The sequence below is a fragment of the Syngnathus floridae genome, chromosome 7 (genome assembly GCF_059516105.1).
Source record: "Syngnathus floridae isolate MCC-2025c chromosome 7, RoL_Sflo_1.0, whole genome shotgun sequence".
NCBI lineage: Eukaryota > Metazoa > Chordata > Actinopteri > Syngnathiformes > Syngnathidae > Syngnathus > Syngnathus floridae.
This window is the reverse complement of record NC_142419.1, coordinates 10,026,219-10,051,413: the sequence shown is the minus strand read 5'-3', so window position 1 is coordinate 10,051,413 and position 25,195 is coordinate 10,026,219. Positions and strand designations below refer to the sequence as shown.

General features: G+C 42.0%; 4 protein-coding genes and 1 long non-coding RNA gene across 13 annotated transcripts; 3 read left to right on the top strand and 2 right to left on the bottom strand.

The window, feature by feature from the left end:
• Positions 1–443: 443 nt before the first annotated feature.
• LOC148395121 (sodium- and chloride-dependent GABA transporter 2-like) lies at positions 444–7,032 on the top strand. The gene is made up of 15 exons (XM_088381008.1): positions 444–604; positions 1,727–1,889; positions 1,964–2,098; positions 2,747–2,887; positions 3,307–3,385; positions 3,479–3,611; positions 3,676–3,810; positions 3,888–3,991; positions 4,747–4,871; positions 5,006–5,118; positions 5,314–5,451; positions 5,594–5,696; positions 5,898–5,998; positions 6,450–6,620; positions 6,747–7,032. The coding sequence occupies exons 1-15, from the start codon at positions 569–571 to the stop codon at positions 6,843–6,845; spliced, it is 1,776 nt and encodes a 591-aa protein (XP_088237134.1). The 5' UTR covers positions 444–568; the 3' UTR covers positions 6,846–7,032.
• On the top strand, positions 7,005–13,406 carry LOC148395119 (sodium- and chloride-dependent GABA transporter 2-like). 2 transcript variants are annotated; one of them, XM_088380992.1, is made up of 14 exons: positions 7,005–7,323; positions 7,398–7,532; positions 8,050–8,190; positions 8,288–8,363; positions 8,446–8,578; positions 8,687–8,821; positions 8,887–8,990; positions 9,761–9,885; positions 10,604–10,716; positions 10,793–10,930; positions 11,180–11,282; positions 12,044–12,144; positions 12,924–13,094; positions 13,229–13,406. In XM_088380992.1, the coding sequence occupies exons 1-14, from the start codon at positions 7,164–7,166 to the stop codon at positions 13,325–13,327; spliced, it is 1,734 nt and encodes a 577-aa protein (XP_088237118.1). In that variant the 5' UTR covers positions 7,005–7,163; the 3' UTR covers positions 13,328–13,406. The 2 variants fall into 2 exon arrangements, with proteins under 2 accessions (XP_088237118.1, XP_088237119.1); XM_088380993.1 differs by having other exon boundaries at positions 8,050–8,205; positions 8,262–8,363; positions 8,442–8,578.
• Positions 7,351–10,362, bottom strand: LOC148395120 (uncharacterized). Of its 4 annotated transcripts, none has more exons than XR_015859459.1 (7): positions 10,216–10,362; positions 9,797–9,914; positions 8,874–8,960; positions 8,438–8,550; positions 8,246–8,357; positions 8,100–8,179; positions 7,351–7,563 (listed from the first exon to the last, which is right to left on the bottom strand). It is a non-coding gene; the product is annotated as an uncharacterized LOC148395120 (long non-coding RNA). The 4 variants fall into 4 exon arrangements; XR_015859458.1 differs by having other exon boundaries at positions 8,100–8,176; positions 10,216–10,354; XR_015859460.1 differs by lacking the exon at positions 8,100–8,179 and having other exon boundaries at positions 10,216–10,349.
• Positions 13,407–14,073: 667 nt separating the features above from the next.
• On the top strand, positions 14,074–20,153 carry LOC148395118 (sodium- and chloride-dependent GABA transporter 2-like). Of its 2 annotated transcripts, none has more exons than XM_088380997.1 (14): positions 14,074–14,299; positions 14,377–14,511; positions 15,817–15,957; positions 16,347–16,422; positions 16,530–16,662; positions 16,766–16,900; positions 16,978–17,081; positions 17,334–17,458; positions 17,643–17,755; positions 17,820–17,957; positions 18,479–18,581; positions 18,873–18,973; positions 19,351–19,521; positions 19,654–20,153. In XM_088380997.1, exons 1-14 carry the CDS (start codon positions 14,146–14,148, stop codon positions 19,750–19,752), a joined length of 1,728 nt encoding a protein of 575 aa, XP_088237123.1. In that variant the 5' UTR covers positions 14,074–14,145; the 3' UTR covers positions 19,753–20,153. The 2 variants fall into 2 exon arrangements, with proteins under 2 accessions (XP_088237123.1, XP_088237124.1); XM_088380998.1 differs by having other exon boundaries at positions 15,817–15,986; positions 16,347–16,426.
• LOC148395117 (CLOCK-interacting pacemaker) lies at positions 19,887–24,334 on the bottom strand. Of its 4 annotated transcripts, none has more exons than XM_088381003.1 (4): positions 24,085–24,334; positions 22,722–22,909; positions 22,390–22,583; positions 19,887–22,174 (listed from the first exon to the last, which is right to left on the bottom strand). In XM_088381003.1, exons 2-4 carry the CDS (start codon positions 22,885–22,887, stop codon positions 21,257–21,259), a joined length of 1,278 nt encoding a protein of 425 aa, XP_088237129.1. In that variant the 5' UTR covers positions 22,888–22,909; positions 24,085–24,334; the 3' UTR covers positions 19,887–21,256. The 4 variants fall into 4 exon arrangements, with proteins under 4 accessions (XP_088237129.1, XP_088237128.1, XP_088237127.1 ...); XM_088381002.1 differs by having other exon boundaries at positions 22,722–22,895; XM_088381001.1 differs by having other exon boundaries at positions 24,109–24,334.
• Positions 24,335–25,195: the final 861 nt, after the last annotated feature.

Here is a 25,195-nt window from a genome sequence, read left to right as displayed (position 1 = left end):
CATCCATCCATCCATCCATCCATCCATCAATATTCCATACCGCTTGTCCCCACGGGAGTTTTGGGCGTGCTGCTGAAGCCTATCCCAGCAGTCATCGGGTAGTAGCCGGGGGACACCCTGAACCGGTTGTCAACCAATCGCAGGGCACGCAGAAACAAACAATCAAACATCCGCACTCACACCTAGGGGCAACTTGGAGTGCTCAGTCAGCTACCAAGCATTTTTTTGTGATGTGGGAGGAAACTGGAGTGCCCGGAGAAAACCCACGAAGGCTCGGGAAGAACATGATCTCCACACAGGGAGGGCCGGAGGTGAAATAGAACTTGCACCCTCCTAACTGTGAGGCGCACGTGCCGCCTTGCATCACATGACAACGCTGGAAATTAGTATGTAATATGTAAGTAACTCATACAAGTGTTATTAACCCTGGAGTGTGTAGGTAATGCTAATTCATTTGCCACACACCTTGATTTGCAAACTGAGAATGTAGGTCAAGTACAAAGCGCAAAGAGAGTAGAGCAGTAACATTTTGGCTCACTTTGTACATCTGTTGCCATTTCACTACTGCATGAAGAAAGGTTGCCACTGTGCTAGGACGAGTGAGGTAAGTGGCATTTGAAACACTAACGGCATGTTTTTTTAGTTTGATGTTACTGTATGTGCAGTGTGTTGTAGTAACGTGTGGGCTTTAAAGAGAACGTAAACCACACAAGTTGAAGTCATGGCGCAGGCACCAGATCTGACCGCCACATCACTTCGGTGGCTAATGAAAGCAAATCATTTGTCATCTTAATGGTGTTGCTAAATGCTAAAGTACGAAGATTGCAAATTGTCTTTACTTTTAATGACATCAAGAAACTGTAAACATTTTATATTACAAAGTGCCCTTTTGAGAGAAATCAAATGAAAATTGTGCGTTTTTTATGCACTTCTTAAAAGGGAAATCAACCTCGATTGTTTTGGGTAATAATATGTTCTGTGTAGCCCAATGAGTCGGAACACATTGAGTACACTGTGTTCCGACTCATTAGCCCCCTGAGATGAATAAAAATGGGTGGATTGTCCTGCCTAATTTATTGTCCACAAACACAATATTATTCAGAAAGCTGAATTTAGATGAGTGAGGGCAAAGACAACATATTATTGCAAAGAAAATATTTTGGGTTGACTTCTTCTTTAAAAACTAGTGAGCCTTGAATTTTTGCATTGTCTTGTGAAATGATCATACAGTAAATATGGTTTAACAATTATGACCAATCGATGCTGACTAAAATCAATTGACATTGATTGTATGTTAAAGTAAAATGTGTCAATTTTGATATACAAATGTTGACATGTTATGTGTTTTCATTTTACGGTGCCCGTTGAAAAATTTAATACATTTTTTTTAATTATCGCCTCACAGTTGTTTCAATCATGCTTGTATATAACACTAAGATCGGCAAACCCCCCTCATAGTGTGTACCACTCTAGTTGATGCTGTGCCTCAATTAATTGATGCAGGTTTATTTAAAGGTGTTGTCTTTGTGCATTCAAACAAAGAAAAGAACCATGACTTATCTTACGTGTCGACGATAAGGTAAATTTCCCCTCAAAATTGATTTACTGCTTGGGCAGGTGTCATTATATGACAATGCATAAATTGGGCATATGGGAAAAAGTACACAACCAGCGTTGTGCGTGTCTGCGACTGAATGGAAGTGTCAGTTTCATTTTGTGCTTTTAGAGAATGTGGAAAAATAAACGCAACGTAAAGCCGGGTCAACGTGCACTTCAGAAGAGAGGACACTGGGGCAGCAAGGTGGAGTTTCTTCTGGCAGTTGCCGGGAACATTGTGGGCCTGGGCAATGTGTGGAGGTTTCCCTACTTATGCTACAGAAACGGAGGCGGTAAGCAAATATGGAAGCCAGAACCTCTTTCAAAACGTGTACATATATCATCAAAGTCTACATGTAACATTCAGGTGCATTCCTGGTGCCGTATCTGGTGTTTGCGGTGACGTGTGGTGTACCGCTCTTCCTTTTGGAGACCACCATGGGCCAGCACACCCAAGAGGGAGCCATCACCTGCTGGAGGAAGCTGTGTCCACTGGCTGAAGGTATGCAACACTCCACCATGTGTGAGCCTCACTACCATTCTGAAGCACAAAACATGAGGCAACTAGTACTTCCATTTTGTGCCTTTGCTAAAGTGACAGCTGAACTTGTCCTGCAGCACACTTTCACCCCCATGGTCTTTCCACCGATTTAGGACCCCAGTTCACATGGTTATAGTTCAGTAGCTGCAATAACGCCTTGTCTTGTCATGTGTCTGCTCCTTCATTACCTGTGAGCAGGTGCTTGGCACCCAGAAGCAGTTTCACAAGCAGCTTAGGATAACTGACAATACTGTGTAAACGTCAACAATCAATTAGGAGTGTTATTTCTGTCATTTGCTTTTAACCTATGACCCAACCACAGAGTACATTCTTTAACACAAAAAATAATGTTTAAAACAGTGCCTGCAAAACTATAAGCAAACAAAGGTTGGGACAAAGTAAGCCAGGCACATCAATTTCAATGAAGTCGGGACAACATAATCTTACACTGTATTTAACTGTATTTAAGCATTAAAAGTAAGCTAAAGATACAAGGTGCCATGACAGTTTGTTTTAAACTAATTAATTTTGTATGTGGGGTGGTATTATTGCTTGTATACATGCCCTTTGTATACATGTCCTTGAACCTTGAACTCAAACTTGTGTCAGGCATCGGCTACGGAGGGCAGCTGATTCGGCTTTACAACGCCATGACCTACATTATTATTCTTGCCTGGGCTCTACTCTACCTGGTGTTCTCCTTCATCTCTCCACTGTCCTGGAGCACCTGTGAGAACTACTGGAACACAGGTAACATCTCACAAGCAACAAACTGTAGGGGAACCCTCACAATTGGAAATATTTTATTACATAATTTCATGCAATGACAGGAAATTATGTTTTGCTGCATTACAGTCAGTGTACAACTTGAACACAGTGTATAATTATTTTACATTAAAATAATAAATAAATAAATGAATGCATAAATAAATAAATAAATAAATAAATAAATACTTTAGGCTACCATTACCCTAATATACACGATATTGGCTATAGTACACGCACGCACGCCATACACACACACACACACACACACATACACACACACACACACACACACACACACACACGCACGCACACACACGCACACACACACACACACACACACACACACACACACACACACTATTCTTTTCAATGTGCCAATACAGCATCTGTCATTTTTTCAGCGGATTGTGTTGACGTTACAACTTGGAACCATACTAACCACACTACCAACGGAACCTCGGCAGCAATGGAATTTTGGGAGTGAGGACGATAATACAGTACACTGAAATAGCCGGCTTAATAACATTGTACGTGACATATTGTGTCTTCCTCCCCGCCTCCATCCCTAACCAGACGTCGAGTGTTGAAAATCTCAGGGGGCATTGAGGAGATTGGCAGCATCAGGTGGGAGGTGCTTCTGTGCCTCCTGGCTATGTGGGTCATTTGTTACTTCTGCGTCTGGAAAGGCATAAAATCAACTGGAAAGGTGAAGTCCATCAAAATGGATCAAGTATTTTTAAAAAAAATCTGACCCTCCTCTACTTATTCAGGTGGTGTATTTCACTGCCACTTTCCCTTACGTGATGCTCCTCATCCTTTTGATCCGGGGACTCACTCTTCCAGGAGCCAGACAAGGAGTTGAGTTCTACCTTCTGCCTGAGGTGTCACGACTCGCAGATCCTCAAGTAGGACTGAGTTGAATTATATAATGACTGATCTGGAAGGTACGTATATAAGCACACTCTGTGACTCTTTTTGACAGGTGTGGATGGAGGCCTGCTCGCAGATTTTCTTTTCGTATAGCATCGGTGTGGGTGGCCTGACTGTCCTGGGCAGCTACAACACTCAAAGCAACAATTGCTACAAGTTGAAATTCATACTTTGTATTACAAACAACACACACACACACACGCACACAGTTAATTTCATTAGTAGAGTATTTTCTACAGCAAAAAACACCTTCCTGGCACTTCCTAATGATCAATTTTTAAAGTACGCATACCGTTATTTTCAAATGGGCACATTTTTAAGTTTTTAAACGGTGCGATGTTATTTATGGGGCGCGGCTTAGCTGGAGGCTAAAACATCCAGCGCACTCACTTGAACACGCCAATTAGCACAAACAGAAAGCGATGATTTGAGTAAATATGTTACTAAACTTGTTCTCGAGGACTGAAAATGTAAACCATTTAAAATGTTGACTCTGATTGATGCGACAATATTTGCTTATCAAAAATAACGTGAAGGTCTATAAATAGCCTATAATTGTGATTTGAATGAACATGTTCAACATTTACAATGTATCAATTTGAGCGATAATTTTTTTTGCCGTGTGATCACAAGTGCTGTCAAGAGACAGAAGATGACAATGCACCAAGCATGAGCGATTATCAATTTCTACATTTCATAGGAGTACATTTTATGTTAAATCTTACCTGACCCTACCCTTACGCCGTAACGTCGCTTGGGAGGTCGGCCTTGATGGGATAAAAAATTACATAGAGACTGAAACCCAAAATAGACACAAATAAATATCACAGAGTGGTCCAAATTATATTTTCTACTTGGCATTGCTGTCTGTGCGTGTTGTTTGGAAAATAATGTTTTTGTGTGTATCGCAGAGACAGCTTGTGGCTGTGTTTGCTGAACAGTTGTACAAGTTTGGTAGCTGGCTTTGCTGTCTTCTCAGTGCTGGGTTTCATGGCTCACCAGCAAGGTGTTCCTGTCGCAGAGGTGGCCGAGTCAGGTGCAATAAACTTGAAATATTCTTACATCATAAAATGAAAGGGTGAAGAAGCAAGCACCTCTCATTTAAGTCTTTCATCAACTTCAGATCATGTGAATGTTACAAATTGACGGGCATGTGGATATCTTTTCCAGGTCCAGGTTTGGCGTTCATTGCATACCCTCAAGCGATGGCCATGATGCCGCTGCCTCATGTGTGGTCCATCTGCTTCTTTGTCATGATCATCCTCTTGGGCCTGGATACGCAGGTTTGACCACTTACAATCACTGACCTTTTCATCAGCGCTAAAGAGGTTTCAATAAAATCTGTCAGGCTTGGCCGTAAGCTTTCATTATATACAGTATGCTTTTTGAAACATGAATTGGCTAGAATGTTCGAAAACACTGACTTCATGTTTCTTTTTGCCTGGAAGTGACCTTGTGGCTCGGCTCTCTCCCTGCAGTTTGTCGGCATTGAGGTGGTGATCACATCCTTCTCAGACGTATTTCCCAGAGTATTGCGTCGGCCGGGCAGACGGGAATGTTTCCTCCTGCTCTTCTGCCTAACGTGTTTCTTCTTGCAGCTCGTCATGATCACTGAGGTTAGAATATTATTGCTATGAATCTGTCTATAATGCCAAAAAGTGCTTCATTTAAAGTCCATTCTGTAGCTATTATACACTGGTGTAGCTAATATTGTGGCCAATGGTTCCTACGTATATTTCTTTCTGATGTCGTCCGCAGGGAGGAATGTACATCTTCCAGATTTTTGACTACTACGCTTGTAATGGGACATGCCTCCTCTTTCTTTGTGTGTTTAAAAGCTTGGCTGTGGGCTGGATATTCGGTAGGTTGGGTCGTGTTTTTGATTTTGGTTTCATAGTGAATTTTGGCCTTTGCGACTCACTTGATGAGCAGTAAATCACTACCAAAAACAAATTAAGTGAACACCTGTCGTGCACTTTTTTTCTAGAGGTATTATTGTCATAATTATAGTAGTCACAATATGTGTTCATTAATTTTGTGCCATTGTACATACTTCATAAAGGAGCAGAGCGGCTGTGCAGCATTATCACAGATATGACAGGTGAGCGTGTCAACGCGTTCTACAAAATCTGCTGGCGCTACCTGACCCCCTTGGTGTCATTGGTGAGTTATTCTCAAGTTTTGAGCTGTAATGTGCTTGTCAGCCTTTTCATGAACTGTGTACATTTGCATTAGGTAATGCTGGGTTGTTCCACATATGAATTTCAAAATGAACCAATGTGTATCTAAACTATGTAAAATGGATGGGTATTATCATAAACAATAATTTTCTTGATTTAAGGTTATGTTAAAATTCTAATAAACCAATTATGTAGTGTCCATAGTCCATTTAGAAATTATTTTATGTCGTTATATTTTTAGTTTACAAAAACTAAATCAACCAGTTATATTTTTTATTATTTTATGATTATTTTATTATTATTTACTATCATTATTGGCAGAAACAGTGGGTGTCATAATCAAAAGGTTTCTTCTGGTCCTATACAGCCATGGCCTGGCTCCGTCCATTTACAAAACGGTGCAATGATGAATTCTATACGTGGTTTTGTTCCAGGGCTCTTTTATATATTCTTTAGTTGAATACCAGCCCCTGACATTCAACCGCTGGTACGTGTACCCCACCTGGGCTTACGTATTGGGCTGGATGATGGCCCTGTCCTCCATCCTTCTGGTGCCAGGCTGGGCGCTGTACAAGTTAAGCACCGCCACCGGAACTCTCAGTCGGGTGGGTTGAGTACATCACTCAAATGCGCAGTGAAAGAAAACACAAAAGCAAATACCTGCCGCAATGGCTGAATCTCAGATTTTGGTGAGTTTCAGTTCAACGGTGTTGTGTGTATACATTTGTTAGCGTCTCCATGGCTTATGCTGGCCCAAGCCGCCTGACTCTTCGTTGGCCCGGGAAAGAGACACGACACTGCAACACATCACTGAGGAGGATGTGGAATGATTCTGACACTCAAAATGACCATTGTTTCCTTGGAAATTGGCGCATTCCACAGCAACAGCCTTATAAGAAAAAGTTTGTGTTTCATCATCATGTAAACCTAAACAATCACTTCTCATTAGTTTTGTGGATTTAAATAAAGAGATGAAACTTGATTTGTTCTGGAGAGAACATATATTTCTGCTCAGAACTGATTAACTGCTCAGCCAGTTGCTCATTAATGGTGGTTTGAGTGAGAATGTGGACTCCAAGTAAAACTGGACAGCCAGTGTTGTATGTGTGGCGAAAAGAAAGGTTGGATTCACGGTGAACTCTAAGGGAATGTGGGTGGAAAAACACAAGGTAAATCTAAGCCATGATGCACTTGAGGAGAGAGGACACTGGGGCAACAAGGTGGAGTTTTTACTGGCTGTTGCCGGGAACGTTGTGGGCCTGGGCAATGTGTGGAGGTTTCCCTACTTATGCTACAAAAACGGAGGCGGTAAGCAAATAATGCAGCCAGAACCTCTTCTAAAAGTTGTACATATATTATCAAATTCTACATGTAACATTCAGGTGCATTCCTGGTGCCGTATCTGGTGTTCGCGGTGACGTGCGGTGTACCGCTATTCCTTTTGGAGACCACCATGGGCCAGCACACCCAAGAGGGAGCCGTCACCTGCTGGAGAAAGCTGTGTCCACTGGCTGAAGGTATGCAACAGTCCGTTTTCTGTAATACAAGCTAAGACAAAAAGCAAAGAGATGTTTTGACCCCCAATTCAATGTTTATTGCGGTCACAACACCTCAAGTGCGAGATGTAAGTGACACATTACCCACAGACTGCAACATAAACACAAATGTTATTTCAATCTAAGTTTAAGGTAAACATTAACAGCACTCAAACGAAAAGATGAGTAGTTTCAAAACACTTTCATGGTAGTAGTGGTGATTGATCTAGATTTAAATTTTGTGATTTTCAGCACTATAATCTGTTAATTGGTATGGTTTCAACAGTATAAACTATTTATATTGTGATACATAGTATTGGCCTTTGTTTCTTGACATTGTCCATACACCAGCATCACATAATCTTTTATTGGAGTGATGCACACCCCTATTTGGTGTTTGAACATAATGTATGATTATTATTTGTATTTGTAAGCAGCTCCAGGACACATTTCTGTGCATTGAGATGAAAAAAGAGACTCTTCAAAATGTCTAATGCAGGTATTGGCTATGGGGGTCAGCTGATAATGCTGTACAGTGGTGTGGCTTACATGATTATTCTAGCCTGGGCTCTGCTCTACCTGGTGTTCTCCTTCAACTCCCTGCTGCCCTGGAGCACCTGTGACAACTACTGGAACACAGGTAAGGTCGAAGTATGTGTGTGTATATATATATGTGTATATGTGTATATACGTACTTTATTCCGCATATAGTGTTAATGACAATGTCATTCTTGCAGCGGATTGTGTCGATGTTACAATTACGAATCACACCAACCACACCAAAGGAACTTCAGCAGCAATGGAATTCTGGGAGTAAGGCAAATAATTTACTTAAATAGCATTTTCTAACCATTCTAGGTGGCATAAAATATGCTGTTATTTCTAACCTGTGCAGACGTCGCGTTTTGAAAATCTCAGGGGGCATTGAGGAGATTGGCAGCATCAGGTGGGAGGTGCTTCTTTGCCTCCTGGTAGTATGGGTCATTTGTTACTTCTGCATCTGGAAAGGTGTAAAATCAACTGGAAAGGTGAAGTCCATCAAAATACACCAATTGCTACAAAAATATTGATGATACATCATTTAAACACACGCACACCAACACAAAACATTTAATGCTATAACACTTTCTGGCCAGGTGGTGTACTTCACTGCCACTTTCCCTTACGTGATGCTCCTCATCCTTTTGATCCGAGGACTCACTCTTCCTGGTGCCAGCCAAGGAGTTGCGTTCTACCTTCTGCCTGAGGTGTCACGACTTGCAGATCCCCAAGTACGACTGTGGAACATCATACTACATGTGCTGTGATGGAGGGTGAACGCACCTTTTTTGAACAGGTGTGGATGGAAGCAGGCTCGCAGGTCTTCTTTTCGTACAGCATCGGTGTGGGCACCCTGGCAGTACTGGGTAGCTACAACACCCAAAGCAACGATTGCTACAAGTAAGTGTCACAATAATAATACACACTGAATGCAAACATTCTCATCAGCCAATGAAATGCAATTCAAGGGTTGCCTCAAAAACAAGTGCTCCATGTTAGTGCAGTAACAAAGCTGCAAATGCATGCATTCACCAGCCAGAACATTAAGTACACCAAGAATGGCCAGTGATTCTGCCAATACAAATACAATACGTAAAATACTTATTTCATTTATTATACTCATTATAATCATACTTATTTATCTACTATATTATATCAGTTCGACAAAAATAAGTACCACAAAATAAATACCCTTCATAGTTTCAATTAAAACTGATACTTACATTTACTTCATTTTTATACGATTTTAATCATCAAATGTAAAGTCATTGTCAAATGAAATTGTAAAGTCTGATTTTTAACTGAAAATAAAATTGGCATTTACTGACGGTATATGCATTACACGTTGAGTAATAGACAAACAGTATTAAACGTGTTTGTGGCGCCTCCTACTGACAAGATTTAAATGACCTTTTCATGACATTGTTTTTCAGTTGCTGGAATTCAATTTAAAAAACGGAATTTAAAAGAAACTGCAAACCCAAAATATTGTCCATATCCTACTTGTATGATTCTTTTTGGATCTTGACTGTTGGTCAAAAAAATTATCACTTTGGAGAAATTGAAGGCATGCCTCGAACTCAAAGCAGCTTGAGAGCCTCTGCTCTGCTGTACAACCTCTTAATAGTTTGAACCCAAGTTGAGAACAAAAATACATTTGTGTGTTGCAGGGACAGCTTGTGGCTATGTTTGCTGAACAGTTGTACCAGTGTGGTTGCTGGCTTTGCTGTCTTCTCCGTGCTGGGATTCATGGCTCACCAGCAAGGTGTTGCTATTGCTGAGGTGGCAGAATCAGGTCAACTCAAAATGCTCTTTAAACTCCATCTAGGAAAAGAAATAATAAAGTTAAGCAAGCAAATAAATCAGATTTTATTCTTTTTTTTTTTTTAGTTTTACGGCAATTGTCAGCAAAACTGGCATCTGTCAGTGATTGATTGCTGGACCTTCCGTCCACCTCTGCAGATAACTAATAAACTGTTGTGAAGCTAATGCTAATGCTGTCATGGAATAGATGGAGCAGGGCGACCAAATGCAGCTTGGACCAGGATTTATTGAGCAAACTCAAAATGCAAACTGACACAACTTAACAAAACAAAACAATAACTGGACTGACTGACTGACTGACCGGGACAAGAAGACTACAGACGTGAAGACATCAAGACATGCCGACAACAGACATGACGACATCAATGATCCGACGGGGAGTGAGGGTCGGACGGGACTTAAATACAAAACAGGTAACAAGAGGCAGGTGACTGTGGTTACATTGAGTGAGGTGACACAGGAGGGGAGGGGCAACGCGAACAGAAACCATGGCAACATGCACATAATAAAACAACTGGGTACGAGACGTGACAGATGCATGTTTTTGTCATGTGGGAGAATCCAAGATTCAAACCCTGAACCTTAGACTATGAGTCAGATGTGCTAAACAATAGTCCACCATGCTGCTTTATCCACTTCCAATAATTTCAATGTTCCAAACTGATTGTGCAGTTGAATGTTGATCGCAGGGCCAGGCCTGGCATTCATCGCATACCCTCAGGCGGTGGCCATGATGCCGCTGCCTCAAGTGTGGTCCATCTGCTTCTTCGTCATGCTCCTCCTCCTGGGCCTGGACACGCAGGTTTGACGTGCGTCTCGGCATTCCGTTCTGCTTGGAAATGAATTTGAGTGACTTCACGGCTCTGCTCTCTTTGCAGTTTGTCGGCATTGAGGTGGTGATGACGTCCTTCTCAGACGTATTTCCCACAGTAATGCGTCAGGCTGGCAGGCGGGAAGTCTTCCTCCTGCTCTTCTGCCTTACATGTTTCTTCTCGCAGCTTGTCATGGTCACTGAGGTCGGAATGTTGACTCACATCACCATGAATCTGTCTGTGCTGTCAAGCAAACACTTAAAGACCACAAACATCTTGTTTTATGGCCTTACTGCCCATGTATTTTGAGTGAAACAAAGTGGGCACTCACGCTGAACTCTTCATTGTGTACCCCTGCACAATCCTATGAGATACAAGATTTCCGATATACTGTACAAGTGTCCCTAATATTGTGGCCAGTGAATGAGTAACTCTCTCTGATGTCATCCTCAGGGAGGAATGTACATCTTCCAGATTTTCGACTATTACGCATGCAATGGATCCTGTGTCTTCTTTCTCTGTGTGTTTGAAAGCTTGGCAGTGGGCTGGATATTTGGTAAGGTTGATAGAGTATATTTTTTATTTTTTATTTATTTTTTGCTTCATTTTGCAATACTTTATAATTTACTTGCAAAAAGAACTTAAGATTTACAGTTTTCATCAGTGGTTAATATGATGTGAAATGAAGTCATCTCTTGTTATGAGCAGTGAAGAGTGGACTGTGACCATTGGGGATTCCCCAAATTAATCAATCAATCAATAAATTAATCAATAACTTCAAGGCCTGACTGTGCTTGTTAAAATGGCTTATCATTAGTAAGTATAAGTACCAAGGTTAGTAAAGTTAGCAAAATCTGATGAAAGGAGTTTAACTCAAATTGAAAAAAACGTTTTTGTCAACACAATCAAATCAAAATGAGTCCAGTGCAGTAACACAAAAGCGTCTTTCCTTTTTGTTTTTGTCAATTAAATGTATGCATGAACTTTCAGGGTTGACTTAATTGGGTGTCACCGTATGGAAGAATGAAGGTTGTTTGGGAATTGTAGTTTACTTCAATACTTTTTGTTTTTTAAATCATGCACTTGACTGTTACTGAAAAATTAAAACTAAAGCGAAACAAAGAATTTTTTAAATGAATAAATAAAACTAACAAATATGCTCTAAAAATATTTAAAAGTAACAGAATTTAAAAACAAAGGTAAAAAATGAAATAAAAAAAAACAATTGTAGTACAAAATCCCAAAACAGGATAACCCTGGTAGGTACATTATTATGGTGGTTCTAATATGTGCCGTTATGCATACTTCTTCCCAAAGGAGCAGAACGGCTGAACAGCATCATAGCTGACATGACGGGCAAGCGTGCCAACCCCTTTTTTAAAATCTGCTGGCGCTACCTGACCCCACTGGTTTCACTGGTGAGTCAGATTTCTATTTCCTCAGTTTGTGTATGTGGCGTTATGCAGACACTTGCGTGGGGGCAAAAATGCAAACCCCACATAGGAGGGCCTGACATATGTAAGGTTCGACCCCAGAACCTCCCCACTCTGAAGCAGAAGTGATAGCCACTACGTCACCGTGCTGCCACATGTAATAAATTATAATTCAAAAGACTAAAAATGTCACCTGTGTGACAAAGTGCCCTTACTTAAACCTAATAACTGGTGAGGCCTTCTCTATAACTGGCATTAAGCCTTTCACATCTAGTCCACTCATTGTAGCAGAATTGCTTTAATAAACGGGTTTCAAGCACGAGCAACCTATTTAAGGTTATACCACAGCATTTCAATTGGATTACCCAATTATCAATTAACACACACTATCTAGTGAAGTCCAAGCAAAAGTTCCAATTCACTGTAGTGTTCATCACAAAAGGAGTCATTATTTCAGAATATACGTCTATGTCTCAAATTTTATGGAATGTGGCCCTCCAGAGCCATTCTTAGATAACCGCAGCTCTGACTACAATCACTTAAAGGTAAGAGGTCGAAAGTTGTTTTTTGGGATGAAGGCCGCACACTCGCAGTTTGTTTACTAACCAAAACAGCAGCAGAAAAGCATATGAGCAGTGTGAAGACTTACCACATACACACACACGCCCACACACACACACGCACACACAGATGCACACACACACACACACACACACACAAAACTCAGCAAGTGATGATGATCTGACTTGTCATTTTTGTTCCAGGGCTCTTTGATATATTCTCTAGTTGAGTACCAGCCCCTGACATTCAACCGCTGGTACGTGTACCCCACCTGGGCTTACGTATTGGGCTGGATGATGGCCCTGTCCTCCATCCTCATGGTGCCGGGCTGGGCGCTTTACAAGTTAAGCACTGCTACCGGAAGCCTCAGTCAGGTGGGCCCAGTCAACCACTGAAACGCATTGTAAAACAAAGGATGAAAAAAAAAAGCATCCAATCGCTTCAATTATTTGGTTGTTTTTAGGATTTTGGCATGATTCAGGAAATGTTGTTTGTATCCATTTGTTAGCGTCTCCATGGCCTGTGCTGGCCGGAGCCGCTTGACTGCTCACTGACCCAACCGAAAGACCCAGCGCTGCAATGCATCACTGAGGAGAATCTGGAATAAATTAAAAAAAAAACTGATCCTGAAGCATTTATGTACATGAATGTATCCGTGACAAATAAACAACCATCCTGACATCTTCTTCTGGTTTACAAGGGGCTTGTCAATCTTCCAGCATCAATTTTCATTTGATTTCTGAGGTCAGGGTCTGGCTCACAATGTCAGTAGTTTGTTTCAAGGGGTTAAAGTCAGGGCTCTCATGTTTTTTCCACACCAAACTCATACAACCATGCCAATATAGTCACCAGCCAATCACAGGGCACGGTCACAAAAAAATTGCTTGCATTCACCCCTGTGGAGAATATAGGATCCCTACCTAATTTAGGATATCCACCTAATGTGCATGTTTTGGGAATGTGCAAAGAAGCAAAAATAGCTGGAGAACCCCCACGCAAGCTAAAGGAGAACATGCAAACGTCACACAGGATGGCTAGAGACAATATTCAAACTTGGAACCTCTTAAGGTTAAACAACCTCTCCATCATGCTGCCCAGTCTTGATAAGATGAACCAAAATTCAGGGGATACTAAGAAAAAACAAACAAAGGCAACTTGATGAACTAAATAAATTTACTCTCTAAAATAGTGAGCACTATTCTAATTGCTGTGCCTCAATTTTCCACAAGAAGTCTTTGTGGATTTAAATGAAGAGATGAAGCCATGACTAGCCTGTTCTGGAAATGATCTATATTTTCCCTTGAAACTGATTAACGTGTCGGCCGGTCGCTTATTATGTGACTAGGTGGAGATGTAATATACAAGAAAACCTGGACAGCCAGTGTTGCTCAAAGGAAAGTCAGATTTTCATTGAGCTTTTAAGTAATGTGGAACAAAAAATTAAAACTAAGCCAAAATGCACTTAAGGAGAGAGGACACTGGGGCAGCAAGGTGGAGTTTCTTCTGGCTGTTGCTGGGAACATTGTGGGCCTAGGCAACGTGTGGAGGTTTCCGTACTTGTGCTACAGAAATGGTGGCGGTAAGCAAATATGGCAGCCAGAACTTTTTTCAGAAGTTGTACATACTATATCACCAAAGTCTACGTGTAACATTCAGGTGCATTCCTGTTGCCGTATCTGGTGTTTGTGGTGACGTGCGGTGTTCCACTCTTCCTTTTGGAGACCACCATGGGCCAGCACACCCAAGAGGGAGGCGTCACTTGCTGGAGGAAAGTGTGCCCACTTGCTGAAGGTGTGCAACACTCCACCATGTACTGTCTTGCCATTCTGAAGCACAAAACATGAGGGGGGCTGGTTCTTTCAAAGAGGGCCAACTTGTATCTTTTTCTATTATTTTTGACAGTTCTGTGCTTGTTTGGGATCACAAGAATGAGAGAAGTGTGTGATTTCTGAACCTGTTGGAATGACATGTACCTGGGTTTCTGCTTAAATTAGTGACAAAATGCTATCTCGTCTTCAGCCAAGTCACAACAATAGACAAATAGTCTGCTTGAATTGATTGTATGTCAACAGTTTGCAAACCCCTTTGCCAATTACGCTTCTAAAAACAAATTAGAATCAAAAGACAGCCAGCCTCGAGTTGAAATGAGATTGGAGTTGTTCGTTAAAGCTGCCACTTTTGACTTTGCTATCCCAACATACTATCCGAATGTGAACCATGCTCAGAATAACTGTATTGACTACTTTCAATTAACTTGTATTCATCTGGAAAAGGTCATGTATCAAGGATCAAGTATATTGGAATGACTTTATATTTATCAGTCCATGGTAAAAAAAATAAAATAAAACATACTGTCCGAAAAGGAAGACAGCACAGCAGGATTGCCACTCTCACTCGTGAGCAAGATTTCTCCATGGAGATGAGAGTGTCTTCTAAATATTTACAGAAATCTCTGTAACATCTCAGCTGACAAATTTACAATAAGTAAAACATTAAATGAATGTCATAGGGAGGACACCACAGAGGAAGCCACTGCTGTCCTTAAAGATATTACTACAAGTTTGAAGTTAGCAAAAGAGCACTTCGATGCTCCAAAATATTCTGTGGAAAGATAAAACCAAAGTTGAGTTATTTGGAAGGAATATGTGGCCTCATGTTTGCAGAATAAATGGCACAGTATCATCAACATTTCATAACATGTTTTGGAGCTTATTGGCTCAGGGCCTGGACTTATTGCTATCAGCAACGGCAAAATAAATTCCCAAGATTATAAAGACATTTTGGAGGTGAATTTAGGACTATCTGTCTGCCAATTGAAGCTAAAAAAAAGACGGGTCATGCATCATGCGAACGACCTAAGTGCCACAAAGAAAGGAAGAAAAGAAAATTTGAAGAAAATGGATGAAGAAAAATTTGAATCATCATTGTTACACAGTAGCACAGTAACAGAAGAAAATACGCTTTTTGAATTGGCCTGACCTTAACCCAATCAAGATGCAGTGGCATAACCTCAAGAAAGTTCTTAACAGCAGTCAGCCAGAAAATAAACATATGTTCGGGTTATGAAAAAATTCACCACCGTGTGATGTGTGTCAGGTATCGGCTATGGGGGTCAGCTGATCCTGCTGTATAGCTGCATGACCTACATTATTATTCTGGCCTGGGCTCTGTTCTACCTGCTGTTCTCCTTCCACTCGCAGCTACCCTGGAGCACCTGTGACAACTACTGGAACACAGGTGAAGTTAGTGTGTGTGTGTGTGTGTGTGTGTGTGTGTGTGTGTGTGTGTGTGTGCTTGTGTGTGTGTGTGTGTGTGTGTGTGTGTGTGTGTGTGTGTGTGTGTGTGCGTGTGTGTGTGTGTGTGTGTGTGTGTGCGCGCGTGCGCGTGCACGTGCGTCTGTCTGTCTGTCTGTCTGTCTGTCTGTCTCTGTCTGTCTATCTATCTATCTATCTATCTATCTATCTATCTATCTATCTATCTATCTATCTATCTATCTATCTATCTATCTATCTATCTATCTATCTATCTATCTATCTATCTATCTATCTATCTATCTATCTATCTATCTATCTATCTATCTATCTATCTATCTATCTATCTATCTTTACATGTGCACTTTTTGTCAGTGGATTGTTTCGATGTTACAAAGAGGAATCACACCAACCACACCAAAGGAACATCATCAGCAACGGAATTCTGGGAGTAAGTGAGATCAATACCTTAAAATAGCGCCTATGGCAAATTTTTAAGAGACATGAAATATATACATTCACCTCTTTTGTTTTGGTCTGTTTTCTTACCCCGTCTAGACGTCGAGTGTTGAATATCTCAGGGGGCATTGAGGAGATTGGCAGCATCAGGTGGGAGGTGCTTCTGTGCCTCCTGGCTATGTGGGTCATTTGTTACTTCTGCATCTGGAAAGGCATCAAATCAACCGGAAAGGTGAGTTCCATTCAAGTGTAACAAATATTGAAAAAATAACACTTTTCATTTTAAGGCCCTGGCAGTCATGTGACAACCTCGCTCTCTTCCACTTTCTGGCCAGGTCGTGTATTTCACTGCCACTTTCCCTTACGTGATGCTCCTCATCTTGTTGGTCCGGGGACTCACGCTTCCGGGAGCCAGACAAGGAGTTGAGTTCTACCTTCTGCCTGAGGTGTCACGACTCGCAGACCCTCAAGTAGGACTGAGTTGAATTTGCATATAATCACTGATATGGAAGGTACACCCTGTGACAGTGAGTGTCTTTTTGCACAGGTGTGGATGGAGGCTGGCTCGCAGATCTTCTTTTCGTATAGCATCGGTGTGGGCACGCTGATTGTACTGGGGAGCTACAATACCCAAGGAAACAATTGCTACAAGTACGTGTCACAATAACAATACACACATTGAATTGTCAATGAAATGCTATTCCTCTGTATAGAATTATTGGCCTTATAAGTAGTTGGTTGACTTGACATGAAAGTCACAAATTCCACTATTTCTTTTTCCGGGGAGAAGAGGGGACCTGATGCAATCCACCACATACTTATTTTAACTGTAGTGCAGAGCAACAGCTTGTCAATAGCCTGTGGTTCTGAAAATACAGTAGGCTAAATGTTTGTGTGTTGCAGGGACTGCTTTTGGTTGTGCTTGTTGAACAGTTGCACCAGTGTGGTTGCTGGCTTTGCTGTCTTCTCCGTGCTGGGATTCATGGCTCACCAGCAAGGTGTTGCAATTGCTGAGGTGGCCGAGTCAGGTACAGTGAACTTCCACATAATTTGCAGTTTGGCCTTCATAATCTCATCTCCTTGATATTGGCTATGTGTATACGCAAGTGCACAGCAAAGTTTTGATACCTTGATGGTCACACCATTTGTTACTGATAGGTGTTGCTAATGTTATTAGCTGGTGCTTATAGTGCACGTGGATGTTGGTTGCAGGTCCAGGCTTGGCGTTCATCGCATACCCTATGGCGGTGGCCATGATGCCGCTGCCTCATGTGTGGTCCATTTGCTTCTTTGTCATGCTCATCCTCCTTGGCCTGGACACACAGGTTAGCCGCCCATCTTTCCCTTCCTTTTTGTCTTGACATGACCACGGCTTTTCTCTCGGCACAGTTTGTTTCAATGGAGGTGGTGTTGACATCCATCACTGACCTATTTCCCAGAGTATTGCGTCGGCCAGGAAGATGGGAGCGTTTCCTGCTGCTCTTCTGCCTCACGTGTTTCTGCTCACAACTCTTCATGATCACTGAGGTCGGAATATTGGCTGGCACTTGGAATTAATCAGTCTGTGCTGTCACAAAATACACTATAATATGGCATCTTGCTGCAGAACTCTCAGAGGACATAAAATCTTACTGCGCTACAAAAAGATGGCCTTCCTTAGGCTCTAAAAACATTGGCCCCGCACTTTGGACCCAGTATAGACATTTTCACTTAATTGTGTCCTTAGTTTTGATGCAAGCAGTTAAGACATTAATGGATGTGTGTGTTAAGTTATTTTGACAGACATGACCTTTAAGCTGTTACACAAGTTGTACACAGACTACTTTATACATAATTTCTTCTGTGTTGTTCCATGAAAAGATATTTTCCAAAAGGGTGAAACGTGTAGTTACGACTCACAATACTGTATACTGAGTGAAATGAATCCGTGACTTTGTTAGGCATACCTGCACAGTGCACACATTTACGGGTGTAGTCACTATAGGTTGTACAGGTGTCCCTAATATTGTGCTCGGTGAGTTGAAATAACTCCCCAATGTCGTCCTTAGGGAGGGATGTACGTCTTCCAGATTATTGACTACTATGCATGCAATGGAGCCTGCATTCTCTTTCTCTGCGTGTTTGAGAGTTTGGCAATGGGCTGGATATTTGGTATGTTGCTGGGTCTTATCTTTGTTGCTAGAATTATTGTGCAGTCGTTTATGACTCGTTGGCAAAAAAGATTACAGATTGTTCTTTTTTTGTTTTAAGAGTGAACTTTGACCATAGTAATTCTTGTGATGGTCAAAGTGAATCACCATAAAAAACAAATCAAGTGAACACTGATCACGGATCGGTTTTCTAGGCCATGCTTGTCATTACTAAAGGCGTCACAATTCTTATTTATAGTTGCTCCAATATGGACTCTTTATTATGTGATGTTGTATATTCTTCTCCATAAAGGAGCAGAGCGGGTGTACGGTATCATAGCGAATATGACGGGGGAGCGTGCCAACCCGTACTTCAAAATGTGCTGGCTCTGCCTGACCCCCTTGGTATCGCTGGTGAGTGGGATTTCTTATTCTTGAGGTTTTAGCTGTGATGTGCTCATGTTTCATTCAGTACACCTGCACCATCTTAATACAGGGGTGGGTAAATTTCTATCCTCATGCACACAAGATTTTATTCCTGAAACTAAGAAAAAAATGGGAGGGGCTAAATGGTGGCTCAAGATCCGCCACCCCACAGTCCACTGCCACATTCAGGAGAAGAGTTTGATAAATGTGATTCTGTGGATTAATGATTTTCACGTTGTTGCGATACACTGAGACACTTGGTATAAAATGTACCCTAAAATGTACTCAAATACTTTGGGCCATGTGGACACTGCCATAGGCTGAAATATGCTTGGACCCGCCCAATGTATGTCATTTTTGTCCAGGGCTCTTTTACATATTCTCTAGTTGAGTACCAGCCACTGACATACAACCGCTGGTACGTGTACCCCACCTGGGCTTACGTGTTGGGCTGGATGATGGCCCTTTCCTCCATCCTGATGGTGCCAGGCTGCGCGTTGTACAAGTTGAGCACTGCCAAAGGAACCCTCAGTCAGGTGGGCCGAGTCCAAATCTAATGACCATGCACTGTGAAAGAATGTTCTGAGTCAAAAATGAAAATATCTTCAACTGTTTACCTGTGCATGATTTTGGCATTTGTCACTACAACATCTGTATCCATTTCTTAGCGTCTCCATGGCCTGTGCTGGCCCGACCCACCTGACTGCTCACGCGGCCTAGAGGGAGAGACAGCACTGCAACACATCACTGAGATGGGTCTCGAATGATTCTGACACTGACACCTAAAATGGTAAACTGAACTCCCACGATACGTTTAATTAAGTCAACCGTTTTCCGTAGTACACTGGCTATGTTTTTAATTTGCTTTGGGATCATTTTCATACAACAATACACTGACAACTGTTGTCTTACCTTTCCTTTATTAAAAAAAAAAATTGTCATACAAACCATGCAGTGTTGGCAGTGCACAAATTGAAAGTGTGTGCGTGTACAGGGAAAAATAATAATAAATCAAACGACATATTTGGAGTCCTGCTTAGTTAAAAAAAAAAGAGGCTCATGAACCCTCAAACGACACCCGCTGCATAAAAGGAAACTCGTTGAACTTGTGCAATGTGATAATGTGAGACTGTATTAAGGCATCATTTCACTACTTAATAAAAAGGCATTGAGGGCAATAGCTCATCTTCTCTAGAAGTCTTAATTCCACTATTGGTCTTTCACGTCTTATCATTGGAACATAGTATTTTGTTTTCTACTCACAATGTACTCTTTGGTGTCCTGGAGCTTTTATTTACTGATCAGACAACTAGCAAGTTCTGCAGAAACTGGATTACAACCCTGATCGTTAGAATAAGGTTAGTTGTATCTGAGAGACACAAAGCATCTAGGAAACCGGCCACGATGACCAGGTTTGAAGACCCCTCGCCTAAAGGCTCATCTGTTTTCTGGATTTGGTTATTTGACGGTCGATCTTAAACTGAACCCCTAAACCACTGTGATGTCGTTTTCAGTCGGCAAAATGGCAGCCGCCATTGGATAAAAATGGCTGGATTTTTCCACATTGTCGTCAAATGCTTTATTAATCAAAAATATAAATGGGCTTTTAAGGAATTAGGTTACGTACAATACATCAGCTCTTTCAGCATTGCTTGACAGGAAGATGTGAGTTGTGCTTCATTCGCGTGTAATGCAAAATTCCTGAAGGCAACTAGGGGGGCTCCTTTGCTTCGGATCCCAATGTTGACATTACAAACTGGTGACAATGAACTAGTTTGTGCATCGGCGTTCAGAAAATTGGTGATCCATGATTGGTCGTGACCTGAGAACAGGCAACTGTGATGTCATTCTCTGTTGACAGCAAGCGTCAAAATAGCTGAACCCTGAGATGGATAAAAGCAGGTGGATTTTGCCTAGTTAGCTTGCATTCCACGAACCAAACATGAATCAAAACACTGCGTTTTGACTAGTTGGGCTGCACAGAAAACAATACAAATAAAATTTGGGATTGGGGTTGACTTCCCCTTTCAGCACCAAAGTGCTGAGTGCAAAGTGTACGGCATTGGGGTACCTCCCCTCTCCCAGAGTTGCAATTAGAGCGTAAACCTCAGGGTATTAAAATGAGACTTCAATTTTTAAATTTGAGTAATTTTTGGCTTTCCACTGAAGGCTTGAACAGACAACACACAATTGCCAGAAATGAGCGTATGGTTGTCAGGTACAGCCTTGGACCCGAGTGCCGCTGTCTCCCCTAAGGCACTATATCTCACACTAACCAGTAGAACTATCAGGAGCCATGAAGGTGACCTCCTCAGATGAAGCCTCACTTGACAAAAGCTCTCGCCGTGATTCTGCCCACTCACAGTTCGGTCTCGGTGTTGTCGAGAGATGGCCGGACGAGCCAGAGCTCTGCGTGGTCTCTTTACCAGCACTTTCCAAATAGCCGGGTGATTCCCGATGAGACGGCAATTTTAGATGCTGCAGGTTCTGCAGGTCCGCATAGCAGTTGGACTCGGCCATGGTTCTGTACAGGCTCTGCCAGGTTGCGGTGTCGCTCGGACTGGCGCTGGCGGCCTGGCAGAGCAGCTCAGTGTGCCTGCGCAGCTCGGCAATCTCCCGCTCTGTGACGTTGCTCTGGCGCAGGAGCTCTTTGGTGCGCATGGTGATGTCCAGCAAGCCAGACTGCCGAAGGATCTCCACTGTGTTGAGGAAGCGGCGGTGGCGAATGTTTCCGCTTCTCTGAGACCCCCTGCTTGTGAGCGTAGTGGTGGACGGACCGCAGGGTGCTGAATTCGAGGACACGCGAGTGGGACCGGAGGAGGACAAAGCGGGTGGCTCCGAGGTGCCGATTGCCGTCCGCAGACTCCTGGCCACGGGTTCGAGTTCTCCCTTGTGTTCTGTGCACACCCTCTTGCTCAAATTCGGCACCTCGTTGCTCGATGGTGATTTATCAGGGGGCTTTTTACTGGGGTGTGGTGCAATGCGGGGGTAGGAGTTGAGGATGGGTAAGTAGGTGGTGACTTTCTTGCCTGCAATGCTGTTCTTCTGAGAGGAAGGCTTGTGGAGCTGGAGGGCAGTGTGGATCAAACTGGGCTGCTGGAAAAGGATCATGTGGGTGCCACCGGAACCAGTGGCTCCACTGCTAGAGTTTGTCCACAGAAGCTCACCACTTTTTGGGATAGTTTCTGGCTGCGGAGATTAAGAAGACAGCGATTATATTTGAAAGAAACAAAGGGACAAAATTAAAGTAGTAAAAGTTCCTTTGTGTATAGAAAGTAAAAATAAAAAATCCCCACAAAATTGCGATCTTGACTTGTTTTCATGATGTATTTCTTGACTGATGCCACATATATGATGGCGTGACTTATACAAGAAACACGGAAATCCTTCAAATGTGTCTTTACCTGCTTGAGTACTATGTTGTTGAGGATGTACATGCGTTGGTTTGCTTGGTCTCTTGGCATGTGCTGAGGATTGCCAGGTTTTGCTTTTCCGCTATCTTGGCCTTGGCTCGACACCAGCACATCAGCAGCCTCTTTCGTCTGACGTTTATTGCTTTGCTGATCCACATCCGTCTGCTGCCAATCAGAGCCGTTGTCTAAAATACCGGCATTGGGAGGAAAGAGATTAAGAGGACCATGGTTCATGAAATGAGTGGTTTAAAACCTCAAAATGCTTGCGAAAAACAACACTAGGCAATTTAAGACGGGTGAACTTTTTGTCAACTTCAACTCACCCGAGTAGCCAGAGTCCTTTTCCGAGCTGCAGCAAGAGCCACGCTCACTGCAGTCGTCCTTCATGGAGTCCTTGATCTCTCTCATGGCCCTCAGAGTCGAACTGTTGCTCTTGTCTTTGGCATTCTTACTGCTGAACTCACCCGGGCCAAATTCCTCTTTCACCATACTTTCTTCTGAAGACAAAAAGCTCCATCCAAGAGCGGAATGAGTAAGAAAACACTCCACAGGAAGACCAGACCAAAGATTCAAACCTGCGAGCCGTGTTATTCACTAGATCACTGTGCTGAGTGAAAATAATTCAAATACAACATTTAATCTTTTGTTTGATTATGTAAAATTGTGGTAACCACGGCAGCTTTCACATGGAGTAATATCATGAACATGTCCACTTAATGGCATGATGTCCACAACAAAGTTCTTTAGCCTTCAACAGACGCATCTTTTGTGTCAGAAATTTCTTGGATTAATATATAATAATCCTTTTCATCACTCTAAACAAGAGGAGGTAGAATCTGAGTGAGAGCAAAATGTCCTCAGTCATATTCTGGTTAACCTCGTGTTTCATTGCACAATCGAATCCATTACGTGTCTTATGTGCACAAGTGGTGTCATGTTTTATGGAACTGAAAACTACTTTCTTTACAAGCAAACGTTTGATTTATTTTATATATATATATATATATATATATATATATATAGATAGATAGATAGATAGATAGATAGATAGATAGATAGATAGATAGATAGATAGATAGATAGATAGATAGATAGATAGAGAGAGAGAGAGAGACAGAGAGAGAGAGAGAGAGAGAGCCTTGAAATATAAATAAAAAAATTAATATAAAAACATTTTCCCTCCAATGCATTTCAATGGGCGTCAAAAAGGACACTGCAAAGTCAGTCAAAGTAGTCATAGACTATATTTACACTTATTACATTAACATTTATTCAACACAGATGAATCTGCAAATTGCCTTAAATGTTGGCCTTCAACACTGCTGACATCTAAAATAATGTTTGCAAAGCAGTCCTGAAAACTGCATTTCCAAGCACGTTTGAGCTCATCTCCTCCCATCAGCACGGTATTACAAGTCCGTGAAGGCAGCACTGCACCCTCCCCCTCCTATTATGTAATCCAAACACAACTTCACAGCTGCCTCTACGTAACGCAAACACTTTCCACAGTTTGGCATGCAAAATAAACTCAAATCTGAGACAATTATTGTAATCCTCAACATTAACAGTTAAATGCTGTTAACAGACCGTGACTGAAAAAAATTAAAGAGCGGCTCGAAAAAAAGTTTTGCACTATAATAATATCGTGTATTATCGTCGCTGTGTGTGCGCGTAATATGTCTTTACCTAGTCGTGATGTTCGCAATTTACCTCCAGATGTAGCCAGTTATTCACAACAGCAACAGTAGGTTCTCCCCATCGGCGTGATAACGCGACGCCAAGCGACGCAGTGTTTCTCACTCAGAGCCATGTTGGAAGGATCTGTAGGCGTTTAAATAAAACAAATATTTAATTTCGCTTTATCTCTTTAAAGGCCGTCTGATATGGGCAAGTGAAACGGGTTGTGATATGTCCGACGGATAAAATGGGATCAACGCAACGGTGGCATACGAGGTCAATTTCAAAATAAAAGTAAGCTACACCATCCACCCACCTCACCCCCAAAAACCGTAAAGGTAAAAATTACAAAGAAAATTCATGTATTACTGTTACAAATGCAGCAAAACTGAGTTATGTTGCCATGATACTTTTTATACACATACCGTGAAGTTTAACCTTCAATAGCACCTCGAATGTCTTTTGTTTTGAAATCCAAATTGGTACACTATCGTGAACTTGATGCCATACAAGCCGACGCGACCACAAACTAGTGCAACATACTCGCTTTGGCTCCGCATGTCACACACAAGGTCAGATGCTGGGGAGCTTGGCATCGAAATGAACGTAAGGTGCTTCGCAAGTGTCTGCTGCATAACCCAAACGAAAGCCATTATGGGTGGACAGTCGACAGCCTAAAAAGCCTAAAAAGAGCTGCGTGCATGAGCTAAACGTCCATTGGTCAGTAGACAACTGGAAAACCCAATCAGAGCTTGGCTCACGTAAGACAGTCAGAAGTGAAACGTCTTCATTGTAAAACATTCATCATTCTCCCCCCTGCCCATCTACGTAATGGTCACGCCCCCCAGTAGCCCCAGGGGGGGAAAAAATTAATTGCTCTATCCCTTGTTACGTTTCCACCATGGAAACGAAACTGTCTTAAATAATCAATGTCCCCTTCTGACTTAAACTTTAAATGAGAGAATCAACGATAATTGAAAACTAAACTGATGACCTCTCCCGTGTATCCTAAACCTGACGCATGAACACTACGGGCTGCACACAGCGCCAGCATAAACAAGCACAATGTACACAAAAGTCATTTTAGGCATTGCATTGTATATTGCACAAGAACTCAACT

Excerpts from the sequence above, each read along its gene's own strand:
- LOC148395121 (XM_088381008.1), top strand. The coding sequence starts at position 569 with ATGAAGAAAGGTTGCCACTGTGCTAGGACGAGTGAG. Across the intron at positions 3,612-3,675 it reads GCATAAAATCAACTGGAAAG|GTGGTGTATTTCACTGCCAC; the intron begins GTGAAGTCCATC and ends CTACTTATTCAG. Across the intron at positions 4,872-5,005 it reads CGCAGAGGTGGCCGAGTCAG|GTCCAGGTTTGGCGTTCATT; the intron begins GTGCAATAAACT and ends TATCTTTTCCAG.
- LOC148395119 (XM_088380993.1), top strand. The coding sequence starts at position 7,164 with ATGTGGGTGGAAAAACACAAGGTAAATCTAAGCCATGATGCACTTGAG. Across the intron at positions 9,886-10,603 it reads TGCTGAGGTGGCAGAATCAG|GGCCAGGCCTGGCATTCATC; the intron begins GTCAACTCAAAA and ends TGTTGATCGCAG. Across the intron at positions 11,283-12,043 it reads GGCAGTGGGCTGGATATTTG|GAGCAGAACGGCTGAACAGC; the intron begins GTAAGGTTGATA and ends TTCTTCCCAAAG.
- LOC148395118 (XM_088380998.1), top strand. The coding sequence starts at position 14,146 with ATGTGGAACAAAAAATTAAAACTAAGCCAAAATGCACTTAAGGAGAGA. Across the intron at positions 15,987-16,346 it reads GTGTGTGTGTGTGTGTGTGT|TGGATTGTTTCGATGTTACA; the intron begins GTGTGTGTGTGT and ends ACTTTTTGTCAG. Across the intron at positions 16,427-16,529 it reads CAACGGAATTCTGGGAGTAA|ACGTCGAGTGTTGAATATCT; the intron begins GTGAGATCAATA and ends TACCCCGTCTAG.
- LOC148395117 (XM_088381003.1), bottom strand. The coding sequence starts at position 22,887 with ATGGTGAAAGAGGAATTTGGCCCGGGTGAGTTCAGCAGTAAGAATGCC. Across the intron at positions 22,584-22,721 it reads AAAGGACTCTGGCTACTCGG|ACAACGGCTCTGATTGGCAG; the intron begins GTGAGTTGAAGT and ends CCGGTATTTTAG. Across the intron at positions 22,175-22,389 it reads ACAACATAGTACTCAAGCAG|CCAGAAACTATCCCAAAAAG; the intron begins GTAAAGACACAT and ends TAATCTCCGCAG.